This window comes from Protomyctophum parallelum, assembly GCF_964188405.1.
Source record: "Protomyctophum parallelum genome assembly, chromosome: 13".
In the NCBI taxonomy this organism is placed as follows: domain Eukaryota; kingdom Metazoa; phylum Chordata; class Actinopteri; order Myctophiformes; family Myctophidae; genus Protomyctophum; species Protomyctophum parallelum.
The window spans coordinates 39189013-39209505 of record NC_139708.1 but is presented as its reverse complement, the minus strand read 5'-3'; the positions used below and the strand labels follow the sequence as shown (position 1 = coordinate 39209505).

At 42.9% G+C, this 20493-nt stretch overlaps 2 protein-coding genes across 2 annotated transcripts in view; both read right to left on the bottom strand.

The window, feature by feature from the left end:
- The window catches only part of LOC310869948 (hydroxyacylglutathione hydrolase, mitochondrial-like), a 477037-nt gene that overhangs the window by 444261 nt on the left and 12283 nt on the right, over nt 1-20493 (bottom strand). The gene's annotated exons all lie outside the window — the stretch shown is intronic.
- Nucleotides 4635-19439, bottom strand: LOC310869570 (uncharacterized protein; the record flags this gene model as incomplete). Its single annotated transcript, XM_083780382.1, has 7 exons — nt 4635-4685; nt 8549-10848; nt 13935-14363; nt 16143-16300; nt 16678-16688; nt 16864-17906; nt 19190-19439. The coding sequence occupies 7 exons, from the start codon at nt 19437-19439 to the stop codon at nt 4635-4637; spliced, it is 4242 nt and encodes a 1413-aa protein (XP_083636508.1).

Below are 20493 nucleotides of genomic sequence, written 5' to 3'. Positions count from 1 at the left end.
CATTTTAAAATAAATGTGGGACAACTGGCTAGAAAAACTGGCCACAAACCTAAGGCCAACTGCTTGGGCGGAGACCAAGAATCTTTTTGTGTTCATGTTCATAAAGCGCTCTAAGTGCTTAAAGTGAAAGTCCAGCAGCAAACATCTAGGTCATAAGACTATTGTTGGTGCTATATTATCAGATCTAATTGAGTAAAGCTTCAAGTAAGCCCACATCACATATGAACACAGGCCCGGTATGTGATGTGTGTTTATGTCTCGTATCATTTCACATTGGTGAGTAAGGCTTCATCACGTCATCCCCACATCACATAATTAACATAGGGTTAGGTTAGGGTAGGTATGTGATGTGGATTGATGTGATGCATGTCTTTTATAATGTGCGAGTGAAGCTTAATCGTGTCAGTTCACATCACATTATGTGGTGTGTATTGATGTGATTTATTTATGCTGCCATTTGCAGCTAAAACTTCATTCATGCCAGTAGGTGAGGCATTGATGATGGGCCTATGACCCAAAAGTTTTCTGCTGCACTTTTCACTTTGCAGCACTTTATGAGCATGACAAAATGAAATATTGTCTTAGTTTATGTCTGAGGAGTTTTCCTTAAGGTATTTGTGGAGTGAGTCTTCTGGATTTCAATTGTATAAAGACATAATCATGGCTATAGTCTGTTATGATTCAAATTGTTTTGAATGTGATTGCTTTTGGACCTGTAAATTACAACAAAACCAATTAAGGCACTGGTGTGGTACTACTGGTTTACCAGAATGGGGTTCAACTCCCTGCGGTGCCCTCAATTTGTTGTATTTACATGGTTCATTTTCTGCTCATTGTGTTTCCTTTTCATAGATGAAAACCCCCAGGTTCTTTACCGTGTACTCTCTACAGTTTAGGGACCAATTTTTCTCTTCTCCTTCCACCAGTTCCAGCAGTTCTGGCTGAACCCTGTCGGGTTTTCGTGAAACTATGTGACCAAATTTGACTGCCATTGGATTTATGGCTTATAGAGTGTCTTGTAGAACACGGCGAGTTGAGAAAAGAGGCTTGAAAGGATCACTTATGTGGTCTCTAGCATTACACCTATAGCTACATGTTTAAGCATTTTCATATTTACATGTTGATTTCAGCTCTGACACTTATTTCAGACTTACTCTAGTATGTGAAGAGTCTGCATGTGCTATTGACTCATTTTGACGAAAAACAAAGGTGAAAAGCTGGAATTTGCACGATGGTCACATACTGTATGGTGGGTTTATTTTTGGCTCCCGATCATTTGAAAATGACGATTGGCCCTATTTCTGATCGGGACAACCTCTAAGGGCAATGCCAAACGGTGAGGACGCGAAGCCCACAACCATTGGCCAATGGGTGGCCCTATAGCACTCAACTGACAATGCTAACTTTAAACGGGCATGGCTCATGAACCGTTTGACCGTGAGCAATAAAACTTTAGCCAAATTCCAATACCGCAACTTTCACACTCGCTCACTCCCCTCGCGTCCTCCACTCGCTCCGCCCCCAGTGAGGAGGAGAGGATTCAATGAGAGGACAGAGTGGAGTGGATTTGCCTCTAGAATCGGAATGTACTACGCTGTCATTTCAAAGCGACGGCACATTTCTGCCATCACTTATGATGTGTATCAATTCAAAGGGCTTTATTGGCATGGGAAAACATTAGAGCTGGGACTCTATTAAAAAAAAAAATCTAATTAATCAGAGGCTTTGTGATTAATTAATCTAGATTAATCGCATATCAATATTCAACCCGAGAACAGCGAGAAACCTTTTTTTTAATGTTTTTTGGTATCCCAGTGAATCAACGAATAGTGACTACAGGATACCACTCATTTTCAACATTTTACTGTCATTAATATACCTGTTGTGGAAATAATAATAAAAATTCACCCCATTCTGTGTTGCCTAGAACTGGAGGTCTGAATTTTTTTTAGTAACACTAACAAGTACATCTCAGTGACATCACAAAGCTGTACTTACTTCATATTGTTACTGTTTTTTGTCAGACCTCCAGTTCTAGGCAACACAAAATGGGGTGACTTTTTATTATTTCCAGTTTTCAGTACTATATAGAAAAGCGCCTAGTGAGAAACGTTCCGCGGTGAAAAGAAAAGGTGCGATACATTTTTCTGTAGTTAATCGCGATTAATTTTTCTGTAGTTAATTAATCTAAATTAATCGCAATTAGTCCCGGCCCTAGATCTAACTCTTGTGAGCTTGTAGATCAGCTATTTTCAAATAGCCGCTGCGTATAGGTTTAATAAAGTGCGTATATGTGGCCTACTACAGTCTTCTTTTGGGCTTGTTTTGGTAGACCTGGTTGCTTATTTCTCTCTCTCTCTCTCTCTCTCTCGCTCAGGGTCCTAGGAGCCCCCACTCCAAAGCCAGCATGGCGTGGTGCGGGGCGACTCTCTCCTTGGGCTTCTTAAGTACTGTACTAAAGTACAATTTTGAGGTATTTGTACTTTACTTGAGTATTGCCAATTTCCAGTACTGTTACTTCTACTCCACTACATCTCAGAGCCAATATTTGTACTTTTACTGCACTCTGAGGGCATTAAATAATTTTCTACAAAACCGGGATCAGACTATCAATCCTCCTAAATGTATTGCTGACCTAGTCACCTTTGTAATGGAGTACAACCATTTCTGCTTTGACAGGGATTTTTATTTGCAAACCTCAGGTGTCAGTAGGCTATTTGTGCGCCTAATTATGACAACCTTTTCATGGGTTATTTTGAAAACCAACCAATTTTATAGACTCCGTAGAATATGCCAGACAACAGAGGATGACATAATTTTATTGTTATTTATTGTTATTGTGGGGCGGCGGTGGCTCAGGGGTAGAGTGCCTGGATGGTAACCGTAAGGTTGCCAGTTCGAACCCGGGCTCCCCCAGAGTTACTGTCGAAGTGTCCTTGAGCAAGACACTGAACCCCTAATTGCTCCCGATGTGCTAGTTGGTACCTTGCATGGTTTCCGCTGCCATCGGTGTATGAATGTGTGTGTGAATGGGTGAATGTAATGCACAATCTCTGTAAAGCGCCTTGGATAAAGGCGCTATATAAATGCACCATTTACCATTTACCATTTTATTCAAAGGGGATATCCGTCAGAATGGGTTGTTGCAGGTTTCGAGGCAGCCCTCCAGAAACCCCGCTCTGATTTATTAAAATAATAATATTAAACAGGATAAGAACTTCTCAGTCACTTGTATCACTACTCATTCCCCATTTTCTCATCACATCACATCCGATCAGGTTTTAAAAAACACTGGCATCTGCTACAATCTGATCCGGAACTTTCACGCACCTTCCAATTCCCTCCGTTATTTGTGAACAAATGTGGGAGAAATATAAGAGATTCTCTCGTTCAAGCTAACTTTAACAGCAGTAAACCAGCGCAACAAACTGCCATATTCCAAATGGCAATTACCTCTGTGGGAACTGCGCTCAATGTAATAATACCAACAAAGCTAAGGTTTTTCACAAACAGGCAAATCCTTCCCTATCAAAAGTGTCATCACAAGTGCATCTACCCATGTGATCTATATGCTACGCTGTCCCTGTGGTCTTGCATATATTGGCAAGACCATTGTGAGCTTGTAGATCGGCTATTTTCAATAGATTTTGTACACATTTTGAATTTGTGAAAAGTGACATTCTGCAATATGAATACTTTAACTTTCAGTACATTTTGATAGATATTTTTGTACTTTTACTCAAGTACATTTTCAATTCCGTACTTTTACTTGTAACGAAGTACAGTTATAAATTGCAGTATTGGTACTTTTACTTAAGTAAAACAATTGAGTACTTTTTCCACCACTCTTCTCCTCACGGAGGACCCTCAACACCTCCACTGGGGTCCGTCTGGTCTGCCCCGAGTGAACCTCAGCCTGAACGCCTTCCTCCCTAATACAGCAGAGACAAGTTCAAAGTGAACCTCAGCCTGAACGCCTTCCTCCCTAATACAGCAGAGACAAGTTCAAAGTGAACCTCAGCCTGAACGCCTTCCTCCCTAATACAGCAGAGACAAGTTCAAAGTGGTGTGAGAGGCATTTCTTTGTTCACCCATTTAGGTCGAAATAAAAAAACCTCTTCTAAATCATGACAGTTTTCTGAAAAACCTCATGTTTCTATATCAGTGGTTCATTTCATGTCAAGGAAGGCCCAGAATTATCTATATTTGGCTGCAAAAAACTAATTTTGGCATCAGCCACTTGAATTAAGGTGACTTGATTGATATAAAAAAGGACCCGTCAGCTCAAAGCCACAAAGCAATACATTGTCTTCAAGAGTGTTGCAGACAAACATTACAAAGTTATATTATATTTAAAAAAGACTTTGCACTTCTATTTCCCATTCTAAGTGTGTTTGTCTTATATCTTAACGCCTCAGGTAGGCCAACTGTTTAAAACTATTTTCAAAAATGGGATTTTCTTTTTTTTTGGGGGGGGGGGGGGGCACCATTTTGCCCATTTTCAAATCAACACAGGATCTTTACTGGTGTGTTTGGTATATTTAAAACACACTTAACCAAGTTAACCATAACTGGTATAGACATATCCATACAGTCTATGATCCATACTTACAAGACGTAGAAAAGGGTTATATTCAAACTCCTCCACTAGATGGCACTGTGGGCTTGTCATCATCATCTCTGGCCTGCAGTCACAGGGGGAGACATACAGTACACGTCATAGTATAATGGAACATAGACACGTTAATAGCCTACAACAGTCTCCAGTCAAAACAGTGATTTTACAATATAAATTATTGGGGTCCCAGAGATATAAATATGGTCCATGTAGCCTAATGCATGTCAAACTGGGTGTCCTTGAAATTAAAATGGTTGCTGCTACAGCCGTAAAAACGTCTTCTCTTATGGGGGTCCTGGGCATATCTTTTCAAATGGGGGGGGGGGGGTCCATGGACTAATGTAGATTTCCTCGAGACTAAAAAGTTTGAGAACAGACTGGTGTAAAGCCCTGGCCCGACTCAGCACCGGCTCCACCAGCAGGGCGAACGTCAGGTTCTTGATTGATTGATTGATTTAAATATGTATTAACAGTTTGCAGAATTACAGTACATTTCAAGCACAAACTCAATACAAAGACTGTTAACTGTGAGTGGACAACCCAATTAAGCATTACACTTGTTTACAAGAGGGTCCACCATGTTCAATTCATCAAAACATTTAGAGACATACAAATTTACTATTTACAATTTAGGCATTTAGCAGACGCTCTTAATCCAGAGCGATTTACAATAATCAAGAACAAAAGCATGGGAATACATCACAAAAGCATTTATCATAAAACATGCGTAAGCTAAGAAAGTAACAGTGGAATATCTATATTATGAGACTATAAATACTACTATGCTATACATATGTACTATGGCGTGCTATGACTATATACAATGCAATTATAGTGCCGTCTACATAACATGCTATAAGTCTGTATCAGATGCTATCTAAGTCTACAGAAATGCTATCTAAGGGGGTAGGGTAAGTGCTATGGGCCATGATGGAGTCTAAAAAGGTGGGTTTTCAGACTACGGCGGAAGATTGGGAGTGATGCTGCAGTTCTGACTGCAATGGGAAGTGCATTCCACAGTTTTGGAGCCAGAAGGGAGATGAGTTTGGGACGTGTGGAGCGTTGTCCCGGCGTTTTTAGTGAGGGTACTTCCAGCTTCCCTGCGTTGGCTGATCTGAGTGCGCGGGAGGGTTTGTAGGGTTCAATCATACTTGCAAGATATGGGGGAGCCATACCTTTGGTTGCCTTGAATGCCAGCATCAGAGTTTTGTATTCTGTGCGGGCAGCGACCGGGAGCCAGTGGAGGGAGCGGAGCAGGGGGGAGACATGTGAGAATGTTGGCTGGTTGAAGACCAAGCGAGCTGCGGCATTTTGGATCAGCTGGAGAGGCTTAAGTGCACATGCTGGTAGGCCAGTAAGGAGGGAGTTACAATAGTCGAGTTTTGACAAATACACTTCTATAGTCAAAGAACATGGTGTACTCATGTCCACTGTCCTCAGAATACCCACGCTTTAAATACCCATCAGTGTTGATTTTGTCGACTAAAATTCTAAAACTAAGACGAAAAATGTTCGTCGACTATCTTTTTCCACTGACAAAACTAAATGGAAACTAAGCTATGATGACTAAAACTAAATATACTGACGATTTTGTCAATTAAAAACTAGACAAAAATGTTAGGAAGGGGACTAGTGGACAAGAGATCCAGTATAAGTCATTTTACACTTTTTTGCATGCTGAAAATAGCCGATCTACAAGCTCACAACGCGTCGCACGTTGTGAGCTTGTAGATCGGCTATTGTCAGCAAGTGTAAAAACAGTCATTTACGACGGCATCGAGGCCCGCCAGAATACATTTCAGTCGACTAAATAAACTGTAGATTTAGTCGACTAAAATCTTATGACATTGTCGACTAAAACTAGACTAACACTAAAACATTCCGGGTGACTAAAATGCGACTAAAACTATTCAAGAGACTATGACTAAAACTTGCCGCCAAAAACAACACTGCTTTCAACACCCATGTCCACAGAACACCTTCTGCAAGAAGAGACAGATGCTTTCATAATTGTGTGGTTGTTGTTGCACAATCTCAAGGCACACCTGGACACTGGTTTAACCTCTGGCATTAAAATCACAAGTGGTCCTCAAAGTGGGGACCAGGGACCCTCAGGGGTCCTTGAGGGGGGTTCCCAGAAATATTGATTAGATCATCAAAATCAGTTTAACCAATTTGTTTTTTTTACAAAAAAAATGAGAACAATTTGGAATAATTTTGAAAAGTCCTCTCCTGGGGGTCTGTGGTAAAATACATGTAGGCTACATTGTGCGTCAACTTGTGTAATTAGAGGGGCTTCTCCAAAGAGAGACGATGAAACGCCCTCATTCAGTGCGTCTTGTGTTTGCTCAACAGCACGCTGACCGACTCTGTCCTCATGTCAACTCTGATATCTGAGGTCATGGTGGCAGCCAGGCTGCTGTTAACCCTTCATGGTGTCCGCGCGCACCGTGTGTGCATGCACATCGCATCCAGGCAGGCGCATGCACGAACGCATGCACTCTGACTCTGTGGTGTGTGCGTACTGTCTGTCTGGGAGAACTTGGAGAAGACACACACGATAGCCTATTAATTAAATCCCTTTATTATAATGAGACTACTTGTGTTTGTATTATTAACTAAATGTGCACTAATGTCAGCAATATGCAATCACAAAGAATTAACATCAACGTTGCACACAATGCAATACAAGGAAGAATAAACATTGTATTGCGCCAGCAGTGGCTGTCTAAGATTTTCTGTAGCCTAATTAAACTTTTTGGTACAAGTGGTGGATAATAAAATAAACTTTACCTTAGTTAAAACAACCCAGAGACAACAGAGCTCGTTTTCCTTGCAGATCATCTCACACCGTCACTGAAATGTTTTCACAAATAAGATGATCGCTACATCATCGAGCAGAAAACCCACGGCATTTTAGCTGAGCCAGAAACGTCCAACATATTGGTCATGGAATGATAATCAGTGTTGCAGAAGGTATTCACACGTTTTAACGTATCAATACTGCAATGTAGAAATACTGGTAATTAGTAAAAGTCCGGAATTCCAAGTTAATTTTAGACTAGTACTTTTATTGGTATCAAAACAGGCCTTTTGTACAGGAAACTGTACAAAAGTAAAAGTACTCATGCAGCAGAATGTCCCATTTCACAACTTTTCAAATGTCTAAAATTAATAAAAATTTGGTTGTCTGAGCAGAAGTGATTCCGATATGTGCTGTGACTTGAACCCAATAAATTGCAATAAAAAAAAAGAATATTAAAGAGGGACATTTTTAAATAGCCGATAACAAGCACACAATGTGACAGCTACGAAGACAAAGTACTCTCATAAAGAAAAAGATATATATACGACATTAATTCAAGGTTGTACTTTGTTACATTACATCATTATGTACATGCTGTGCATGTTTTCCAAAGTTAGGTGAACTTTGTGTGAACAATCATATGCACAACAAATGTATCTTAGGAAGGTGCAATTTGACCACACTAGCGCGAGAAGAGGGCAAAGGTGTGTGTGTGTGTGTGTGTGTGGTGTCAGGTGTGTGTGTGTGGTGTGTGTGTGTTTCACTCTAGTTTATCAGTTCGTTCATGTATCTTGATTGTTCAGAGAAAGAAGCTTTTCGCATGTTTTCCCTATAGTAGCAAAGTTTTTTGTCTATTTCCAGTGGCTTTGAGACTGCGAAACAGTTTTCCATGCTGCAGCAACAGTCGGTTCGGACGGCTTGAATCCTGCATGATTCCTCAAGCTTTGATTGACACAGCGTTCATCGTACAGGGCTTGGATGGGGAAGAGCACATCTGCTGAGTCCTGACGCGTCCGGCTACTTTAATATACTTCATCATACTAAAATAGCTGATCTACAAGCTCACAACACACGCTTGAGGCCACACAACTCAGAGGGAGTCTCTTTTGAAGATAAAAACCAACATGGAGGTTTTGGGTGAATGTGGTGTGGACTGTGTGGAGGAGCGTCATGGTGTCGTCAGACACATTGTAGAAGGACAGAGTACCTGCACTGTGGTCCAGGTACACTCCTACTCTGGAGGACACAGGGCCTGAGATGAGAGTTTTAAAGCAGTTGTGCATGATTCCGACATCTAGCAAAACATCATGCTCTTGTTCTTCTTCATCGGCACACAATAAAGCCCACGACCGATCATTGCATCCAAATCCACTTACAATAGCCATCTCGTCTCTGCTGATATCTTTATATGAAACTGCTATTGTAACAACGAATCCACTCCACTTTACCTCAGAGTACCAGCGTCCACTCAGACCCTCTCTACTCAGAACCTGACAACATCCAGTGAATCTCTCTGGGTGATCAGGGTGTGATTGTGGTTCGCTCATATGCGTTACTTTTCTGTTCCCTTTCGACAGAGACAGGAATTCATTTACCGTGTTTGGATCCAGTGTGATTGGACGAGCATATTGTAAGAACTCAGCTCTTGTCTTGGGTTCTGGTGGTGTTGACAGTGAAACATCCATTCTGCTCACCGTCTCTGAGACATTTGTCCCTTCCTCTGTGAGACTGTCCTCTAGTTTGTCTCTCATATTGGACTCGGCCACAGTCTCATCTTCAACATATCTCTGGTCGCTGAGATACACCCAGTCATCGTTGCTGACTGGTGTAGATTCAAGAGAGCAGCAACGCTCTCGGACTTGGAATTCCTCTGTGAATGAGAACTGCTCCAGGTCACACAACTCGGCAGTGTCTCCAGGTGATGAATAAAGCCAAAGTCCAGCATGGAGGTTTTGGGTGAACGTGGTGTGGACTGTGTGAAGGAGCGTCATGGTGTCGTCAGACACGCTGTAGAAGGACAGTGTACCTGCACTGTGGTCCAGGTACACTCCTACTCTGGAGGACACATGGCACACTGGGATGTCAGTTCCAATACCTCCGTGTATGAAACTATAACCTTGTTTGGTACATCCTAAAGACCACGATTTGTCATTGGATCCAAATCCACATTCACCATCAACTGTTCTGCTGATGTCTTCATGTGAGACGGCTATACGGCCACAGTATCCACTCAACTCTACCTCCCAGTAACAGCGTCCACTCAGAGCCTCTCTACTCAGAACCTGCCACACTCCAGTAAATCTCTCCGAGTGATCAGTATGTAATTGTGGTTTGTCCATCACTGTTACTTTTCTGTTCCCTTTAGACAAAGACAAGCATTGATTTGCGGTGTTTGGATCCAGTGTGAGCGGACGTGAATATTGTAAGAACTCAGCTCTGGTCTTGGGTTCTGGTGCTGTTGACGGTAAAACATCCACTATGTTCACTGTCTCTGAGACATTTGTCCTTTCCTCTGTATAAATGTCCTCAAGTTCGCCAGCTATGCTCTTCGGTTCTTGTCCTGTTGACAGTAACACATCCACTCTGTTCACTGTCTCTGAGACATTTGCACCTTCCTCTGTAAGAATGTCCTCTATTTTCTCCTTCATCTTAGACATGGCCACAGTCACATCTTCAAAGTATCTCAGAATACGGACATTGCTGCTGACTGGGTGTGTAGATCCACTGATCGTTGAGAGGGAGGAGGTGTAACGCTGTAGAAAATTGATGTGATCCTCTGTGAGTGAGAGCTGCTCCAGCTCAGCATGTCGTCTCCTCAGTTCAGTGACCTCCTGCTCCACACGCCTCCTCAGTTCTTCAGCACGACTCACTTCACTTTTCTGCTGATCTCTGATCAGCTCCCTCACCTCAGATCGTCTTCTCTCCATGGAAGAGATGAGCTCAGTAAAGATGGTGTCACTGTCCTCCACTGCTCTGTCAGCACAGTGGTTGATGGACTCCAACTCCTGGTGAAGCACCTTCACGTCTTTCTCTCTCTCCTGGATTCTCTGCTGAATGTTCTGCTGACTCGTATGGAGCTCTTTCTGTCTCTCAGTCCGTTCTGCTGCAGCTGAGGTCGTATCGTGACCTTTGTGTTCTTCCACAGAGCACAGAGAACAGATACACTGCTGATCGGTCCGACAGAAAAGCTCACTCACCCTGTTGTGACGAGAGCATATGTTCTCCTGAAGCTCACCAGAGGCTTTGACCAGCTTGTGTATCTTAAAGGCAGGAGACTGATAATGAGGCTGGAGATGAGTGTCACAGTAAGAAACCAGACACTGAAGACAAGTCTTCACAGCTTTCATTGTCCACCCAGTGCAGACATCACAGGCCACATCTCCAGGTCCAGCTTGGAAGAGCTCAGGAGGTGCAGCTTGGAGTCCTGTTGAAAGATTGATTGACATGTATTTATGAATTTGATAAAAATGTATTTCATTTGCATGTGCCTGTACCCTCATATTTGGTAACCTAATTGAGCCAGCATGACTTGGCTGCCTAGTAACTATTGTTTTTGTTACTGCCTTACCACCATTCTGTGTTATATACCGTTACCTGCAGGAAAAAGCTTTGGCATGGTGCTGGGCACGGGGGAGGACCTTCTTTGTCGAAATGTTTGATGAATGAATTAGATTAATTAATTAAGATTAATTTATATTATTGCTCTTGTATTGCTATTGGAGACACTAGGGGGGCACTAGGCAGACACTGGGGAGGCACTGTGGAGGCACTTGGCAGACACTGGTAGGGTGGCCAGACGCCCGGTTTCACGCCGGACAGTCCGGTTTTAGACCCACCTGTCCTCCTCCCACCTCAACCTCTGGCCGGACACATAATTGTCCGTTTTTTTGTGATATACAGTGCTTGTGTCATTTACGTCGTCTGGGTATTAAAATCTCTGCAGCGCTGCTCAGCTCCGCCTCCACAGCGAGCCGGCCACACCGTCTTAAAAAGAGAGGCGAGTGGAGACGTTCAGAGTGTTGCCATGTCCGCTTAATTATAAGCGACTTTGGGCTTGTTTTCACAGACATGGTTGCTTGGTTCTCTTCCAAAACCTGGCAACACTGCCAGTGGGATGGTCGGTTTGTTTGTTGTGCTCTCACAATCACTTTAGTATAGTTAATGCAGAGATAAACAAACCAAATATGCCGAAATGAAAAACTACATTTAATGAGCAATGGAGCAAGGAACTCGACATCATAAAGAAAGGGAGGCTGTGTGAACATATAGGCATACTGGCATCATTCTATGTCCCACACCGATGACCATAAAACTGTATTAAAAAAACCCACAAGAAAGAGATTAAACATAAAACATATCTAAACATGAAATAAAATAAATTGATTATAAAATGAATGGCCTTTGTGGTACCCTATAATTTAAAAAGGTTAATTTAATTAGCAAATATATGTTCTCTGTGGACATAATGCTGGAGATGATGGTGGTGAAAATCAGGTGCAATAGTAGTATTAATAATATTAATATATGGGGGGGGGGGGGGATCTGGGAGGGGGGGGGGGGTCGGGGGAGCGAGCCCCGCAAAAGTGTCCTCCTTTCTGAGGTCTTGCAGGTGGCCACCCTAGACACTGGGGAGGCACTCTGCAGACACTGGGGGAGGCACTGGGCAGACAATGGGGAGGCACTGGGCAGAGCATTGCAGGTATAAAAACATGCTTTCTTGTTTAGAACCTAGCTCGAGTTAACAAACTTAACATGTAAAAAAAAAAATCTTTCTTTGATGGAATCTTAGGATAGATGTAGACCTATTTGACAGTGCAGAAACATAATTGCCTTCCTTGATGTATTAATAATGAGTATCAACGACCATCACCTGGGTACAGACACATACAGCTCCCCTCTGCTAGCCGCAATTTGCAACTCTAGATTATTTTTATAATGGGATGAATCTAGTTGCAATACCCTCCATTGACTCCCAACTCATCCAATTTGCGTTTGCGATCTGCTTGCCTTAAACTCACCAACATTGCAGCTGTAGTCCAAGCTTGAATTATCCTCTTTCAATCTGCCGAGCTTGTTTTTCATAAAAATCCACTGTAGACATGAGCTACTTTCTGTCAAGAGTGCTGGAGTTTGGAAGCGCTCGTCGTAAGTCACTGAATGGCCCTGCATGCCATCTGTTTCGCATTTGCACATAATGCAGTAGGCAGCAGCGCAACCCCTTAATAAAAACGAGCGCTTCCAAACTCCAACATTTCTACTTCTTGACAGAAAGTAGCTCATAACATGTCTACAGGGGATTTTTAAGAAAAACAAGCTCGGCAGATTGAAAGAGGATAATTCAAGTTTGGACTACAGCTGCAATGTTGGTGAGTTTATAACGTTGTTTAAGACAAGCATATCGCAAACATAAATTGGATGAGTTGGGAGTCAATGGAGGGTATTGCAACTCTAGATGCATCCCATTATTTAAAAAATCACACCTGTGTGAACTGAGTGGTGCAACTCTCTCCCCCCCCCCACCCCCTCTCTCTCTCTCTCTCTAATTAGCAGGCAACAGTAGCGCCCCTACTGGTGCTCATTAACCAACACAGACACACATAGGTGAACACGGACATTGCTGTTCCTTGGAGTGGTTGCACCACTCAAAAATCTAGAGTTGCAAATTGCGGCTACCCCTCTGCAGGCCTCTACTACTGAAAGTGACTGAATGGAGTCCGTCTCATTTCTTTCCAAAAGCACTTGAATATGATAGAATGTGTGACTATCAGTATTAAATCTCAAATCGAAATCAGACCAGCCTCTCCTCTTTTGTGGAAATCTCACGAACGTTTGACCTACTCACCAATAAAAAGACAGGTTGTGTCAATAGAAAGCCTACTTTCCTTAGTGGACGCACTCTGAGCCCCCCACCACACTAAACGGTACTTTTTGGCCAAAAGGGGATTTAGTTTCCACCGGGAAAAAAATACTTTGTTACTCCGCTGCGCCCTCTACCGATATTGCCCAGAGAACTGCCTCATAGAGAATATTTTTCCTCCGGTGAAAAACAATCCCTTTCTGGCCAAAAAGTACCGTTTATAGTGTGGTGGGGGGCTCAGAGTGCGTCCACTAAGGAAAGTAGGCTTTCTATTGACACAACCCGTCTTTTTATTGGTGAGTAGGTCAAACGTTCGTGAGATTTCCACAAAAGAGGAGAGGCTGGTCTGATTTCGATTTGAGATTTAATACTGATAGTCACATAGCCTTACTGCAGGGCAGAATTGAAGCAGTAGAAGGCTATGGACCAGAGCTATGATGGAATATGATTAAAGCTCACATTTCATATCACACACGCGCATGCACACGCACACACACGTGCAGCATATTGTTTCCCCTCAAGATAGCCTGCTACACTGCCTTGTTAGCCTTTTATATTCTTGTAATGAAGCGTTCCATCTCTTTATTGGTTTATAAATTATATCTGACAGACAGTGAACTGTATTTACACAAGAAAACTTGAATTAGTCTCACCGGTCTTCGTCTTCTTCAGGCTCTCCACCACCTCAGCCAACATGGTGTTTTTCTTCAGAACAGGTCTTGGGATGAAGCTGTGTCTGCATTGTGGACACGTGAACCTTCCTCTCTGATCGTCCTGGTTCCAGAATCTCTCGATACACCTCCTGCAGTAGCTGTGTCCACAGGGAACGGTCACTGGATCCTTCAGTAGATCCAGACAGATAGAACAACTCAACTGTTCCCGGTCCAGTAGAACTCCCTGCTGCGCCATTTCAGTACGTCCGTCTGACTGACTGAAAGAGTTTAGTTTGGTTGCGTTTAGTGATGTGTCGGTCACGAGCGACTCGTTCATAAGAAGACGCAACTTGCGTTTTCTTAGGCTTCGTACAGACATCAGACGAACCTTAGAGTATAAAAGACGAACATGCTCTGTGCTGTCCGTGTTTCATGGCCGCCTCATTTTCCAATGGAAGTCACGTGGTTTGACCAAACAGTAGTGTGTGATGGGGGGAGGGGGCCAATCAAAGCCACAGATATCACAGGACAAGGAAATGGGAGGTTCTTCTTGGTTGTGTGTGTGTGTGTGTGTGTGTGTGTGTGTGTGTGTGTGTGTGTGTGTGTGTGTGTGTGTGTGTGTGTGTGTGTGTGTGTGTGTGTGTGTGTGTGTGTGTGTGTGTGTGTGTGTGTGTGTGTGTGTGTGTGGAGGGGGGGGGGGGGGGGGGGTTTCAATGATCCACTGGTAAAAAAAGAAACCCTGTTGAAACTTGAGTCAGTACTTTTGTTTTTCTGTTCAGTCTATGAAATAAAACCTAAATTTAAATTTGATGAACTTCTAAAGACAAAACACTGTTTTTCTCTCTCCAAATATGTCTATTAAAACTGAAATACAACCGAGAAAAGGAAAAAAGGAACACTGATCTGAGAACACACACACACACACACACACACACACACACACACACACACACTAAACGGGCCAATGGCAGCTCACAGCACTAAACTCCGCCCCTGCACAAACTCACATTGTATGGACTGTTTGGTCAGTTTTAAATAAAAGCTGATAGAGCAGAGCTCACAACAGCAGCAAAGACAGAAAATATCAGTAGAAGACATGCACAGCAGCACAGCTTACAACCAATACATAAACACACACACACACACACACACACACACACACACACACACACACACACACACACACACACACACACGCCTACAGGATATTATTAGTTCTAGTTTGTGTGCATCTTTTCTGTGGTTGTTTGTTCCTGTATTGTTTGTTCAATCTTAAATGTAACAAAAATGAGGTTATATGTCTGAGCAGAAGTGATTCCGATAATATATGATGTGCTGTGACTTTAACCTAATGAATTGCATTTAAAAATATACAGCATATTAATGAGGGACTTTTTTAAATAGTCGATATTACAAGCATACAACGCCTCTCTGTTGTGCTCCACAGTAGTGACAGATATGAAGACAAAGTTCTCTCATAAAACAATAATAGACATTTATTCAAGGTTCAAGGTTGTACTTTATTGTTACATCATTATGTACATGTTTTCCCAAAGTAAAAAATATATATCCATTTCCAGTAGCTTTGAGACTTCAAAACCGTTTTTCCATGCAGCAGAAACTCAAACAGTCTGCGGTTGGGATGGCTTGAATCCTTCATGATTCCTCAAGCTTTGATTGAAACAGCTTTCATCGTACAGGGTTTGGATGGGGGGGAGAGCGCATCTACTGATGCGTCCGGCTGTCCGCACAACCCTCTGCAATGCTTTGCCGTTTAGGTCGGCGCAGTTGCCATAGGCTACTCTACATTCTCATATTAGGCTATAATTCTGCTAATATTATCATGTTGGTTACGGTTTATGACATTAAAAATGAATTAAAATAAAGAATCTGGAAAAATGTAATCGATATTTCACATGGAATATCAATTCCATAAAATGGTGATGACATCACAAGACAAATGGTGCCAAGAGTGTGTATGAATATACAAGAGAATAAAATGATATTGTTAAAAATAGATTATTAACCACTTTATGGCCCTATATATATATTATACATCATCATGCAGCAGCTAAAATAGCTGATCTACGAGCTCACAAAGCAGGCCGAGAGAAAAACATCATTATAATGAAACTACATGCTGAGAGACGCAACAAAAGCAATATAGAAGGTTGATAACATTTGACGCGGTTGAGTAATTCTACTCACACAACTCAGCGGTGTCTCCAGCTTCATGAAGGTAAAATCCAGTATGGAGGTTGTGTTGTGTGAACGTGGTGTGGAATGTGTGAAGGAGCATCATGATGTCGTCAAACACGCTGTAGAAGGACAGTGTACCTGCACTGTGGTCCAGGTACACTCCTACTCTGGAGGACACGGGGCCTGAATGGAGGTCATGTAACTGACCTTCAGTAGCTACGTAGCATGGGACGTCAGTTACATGACCCCCATTCATGACTACTGATCTGTAAGTATACTTGGAGGAGTCTGCTTTGGTAAACCGTATGGCCCACGAGGTAGCATTGCATCCAAATCCACTTACAATAGCCATCCCGTCTCTGCTGATATCTTTATATGAAACTCCTATGTGAACAACGTGTCCACTCCAATCTACCTCCCAGTACCGGCGTCCGGTCACACCCTCTCTACTCAGAACCTGCCAAGCTCCAGTGAATCTTTCTGGGTGATCTGGATGTGGCTGTGGTGGTGGGTCCCTAAATCGATTCAGCTTCACAAATGTTACCTTTCTGTTCCCTTTCGACACATACAGGTATGGATGTGCTGTGTTTGGATCCAGTGTGATTGGACGTGAATATTGTAAGAACTCAGCTCTGGTCTTGGGTTCTGGTGCTGTTGACAGTACTGCCTGTGCCTGGCCCATGCGAACCTTTTTTTTTTTCTTCTTTTTTAATTTTGTCACTATGCTCACTGCCTCTGAGACGTTTGCCCCTTCCTCTGTAAGAATGTCCTCTAGTTTGTCAGCTCTGGTCTTGGGTTCTGGTGGCGTTGACAGGAAAACATTAACTCTGTTCACTGTCTCTGAGACATTTGTCCCTTCCTCTGTATAAATGTCCTCTAGTTCGTCAGCTATGATCTTCTGTTCTTGTCCTGTTGACAGTAAAACATCCACTCTGTTCACTGTCTCTGAGACATTTGCCCCTTCCTCTGTAAGAATGTCCTCTACTTTCTTCCTCATCCTGGACACAGCCACAGTCACATCTTCAAAGTATCTCAGAGGACGGACATTGCTGCTGACTGGGTGTGTAGATCCACTGAACGTTGAGAGGGAGGAGGTGTAACGCTGTAGAAAACGGATGTGATCCTCTGTGAGTGAGAGCTGCTCCAGCTCAGCATGTCTCCTCCTCAGTTCAGTGACCTCCTGCTCCACACGCATCCTCAGTTCTTCAGGACGACTCACTTCACGTTTCTGCTGATCTCTGATCAGCTCCCTCACCTCAGATCGTCTTCTCTCCATGGAAGAGATGAGCTCAGTAAAGATGGTGTCACTGTCCTCCACTGCTCTGTCAGCACAGTGGTTGATGGACTCCACCTCCTGGTGAAGCACATTCTCGTCTTTCTCTCTCTCCTGGATTCTCTGCTGGATGTTCTTCTGACTCGTATGGAGCTCTGTCTGTCTCTCAGTCCGTTCTGCTGCAGCTGAGGTCGTATCGTGACCTTTGTGTTCTTCCACGGAGCACAGAGAACAGATACACTGCTGATCGGTCCGACAGAAAAGCTCACTCACCCTGTTGTGACGAGAGCATATGTTCTCCTGAAGCTCACCAGAGGCTTTGACCAGCTTGTGTTTCTTAAAGGCAGGAGACTGATAGTGAGGCTGGAGGTGAGTGTCACAGTAAGAGACCAGACACTGAAGACAAGTCTTCACAGCTTTCAGTCTCCTCCCAGTGCAGACATCACAGGCCACATCTCCATGTCCAGCGTAGAAGTGCTCAGGAGGTGCAGCTTGGAGTCCTGTTGAAAGATTGATTGACATGTATTTATGAATTTGATAAAAATGTATTTCATTTGTATGTGCCTGTACCCTCATATTTGGTAACCTAATTGAGCCAGCATGACTTGGCTGCCTAGTGACAAGGAATTTGCCATCACCAAAGCTCATTTGAAATTAGTCTATACAGACTCACCTTTGAAGCTCTGAGCCATGCTGTGTGAGCAACAGAGTCCTTTTCACCTGCCCCCCCCCCCCCCCCTTCCCCTCTCACCTCCCACCCCCCTTCCCCTCTCACCTCCCACCCCCCTCTCTTCCTTTGTCCATGCTGTGAGAGGGGAGTTGCACCACTCGGTTCACACGGATGTGCTTTTTTTTATAATGGGATTAATCTAGAGTTGCAATACCCTCCATTGACTCCCAACTCGTCCAATTTGCGTTTTCGATCTGCTTGCCTTAAACAACGTTAAACCAACATTGCAGCTGTAGTCCAAGCTTGGATTATCCTCTTTCAATCTGCCGAGCTTCTTTTTCATAAAAATCCACTGTTATGAGCTACTTTCTGTCAAGAAATTCTGTGCAAGTGATTCTTTTTCTAAGTGCTGGAGTTTGGAAGCGCTCGTCGTAAGTCACTGAACGGCCCTGCATGCCATCTGTTTCGCATTTGCACATAATGCAGGAGGCAGCACGACCCCATAATAAAACGAGCGTTTCCAAACTACAACATTTCTTCTTCTTGACAGAAAGTAGCTCGTAACATCTACGGGAGATTTTTATGAAAAACAAGCTCGGCAGATTGAAAGAGGATAATTCAAGTTTGGACTACAGCTGCAATGTTGGTGAGTTTAACGTCGTTTTAAGACAAGCAGATCGCAAACGCAATTGGATGAGTTGGGAGTCAATTAATGCAACTAGATTCGTCCCATTATTTTTAAAAATCTACCCCTCTGCAGGCCTCTACTACTGAAAGTACTCTCCAAAATAACTTGAATATGATTAAAGCTCACATTTCATATCACACACACACACACCATGATTCACTAGCTCCCCTAAAAAATATATATATTCTTTTCTTTTCAGCTCTTAGCATGGCGCGATGTAATTCAAGCATGGCGGCGGCGCCATGCCAATAACATTGTGCAGGAAACCTAAGCATATTGTTTCCCCTCAAGATAGCCGGCTGCTACACTGCCTTGTTAGCCTTTTATATTCTTGTAATAAGACGTTCCATCTCTTTATTAGTTTATAAATTATATCTGACAGACAGACAGTGAACTGCATTTACACAAGAGAACTTTAGTCTCACCGGTCTTCTTCAGGCTCTCCACCACCTCAGCCAACATGGTGTTTTTCTTCAGAACAGGTCTTGGGATGAAGCTGTGTCTGCATTGTGGACACGTGAACCTTCCTCTCTGATCGTCCTGGTTCCAGAACCTCTCAATACACCTCCTGCAGTAGCTGTGTCCACAGGGAACAGTCACTGGATCCTTCAGTAGATCCAGACAGATAGAACAAGTCAACTGTTCCCGGTCCAGTTGAACTCCCTGCTGCGCCATTTCAGTACGTCCGTCTGACTGACTGAAAGAGTTCATCTTCTCAGAAATCACAGGAAAAGGAAACGGGAGGTTCTTCTTGGTTTTGTGTGTGTGTGTGCGTGTGTGTGTGTGTGTGTGCGTGTGTGTGTGGGAGGGGGGGCTTCAGTGAGTCACTGGTAAAACATGTTTCCACCCTGTTGAAACTTGAGTCAGTACTTTTCTTTTTCTGTTCCGTCTATGAAATAAAACCTAAATTAAAACTATGATGAACTTCTGAAGACAAAACCTTTAAAACTATTTAAAACTATTAAAACTGAAATACAACCGAGAAAAGAGGGGAAAGGAAGAAAGGCACACTGATCTGAACACACACACACACACACACACACACACACACACACTAAACGGGCCAATGGCAGCTCACAGCACTAAACTCCGCCCCTGCACAAACCCACATTGTATTGTCATTCATAGTCAGTTTGGAACAAAAGCTGATAAAGAGCAGAGCTCACAACAAATACATGAAACACACACACACACACACACACACACACACACACACACACACACACACACACACACACACACACACAATAAACACATGATAGTATTTATCGTCATTTACAATTACTATCAAATTTAAAATCTCAGACCGAACAAACACCAATATATAAGTTATATCAGAAGTGACAACCGTACTATAGTTACATGATAATAGTGCGCGTTCGGGGATAGCGCACCTACCAATACAAACTATTAACTCATAGGGAGCATTTCCGAAACGCACCCACCCCATAGTAGCCTATATCGTATTACATTTATCATTGTGAATCTTGACGATTATGGCATATACTGTACAGCTCATGAAAATCAAAAATCCATATCTCAAAGAGAAAAAGACGACCACTAAAAAAAAGGATTTATAATACAGAAATGTCGACCATCTGAAAAGTCAGCAATGAAGAACATTAAGTTTGATTAATTGCTGCTGCTGCACCCCATTAATATAAATCCATATAAATGGATTTCAGTAGCTGATCAGAAGTAACGGGACAGACACTATTAACCACATTGA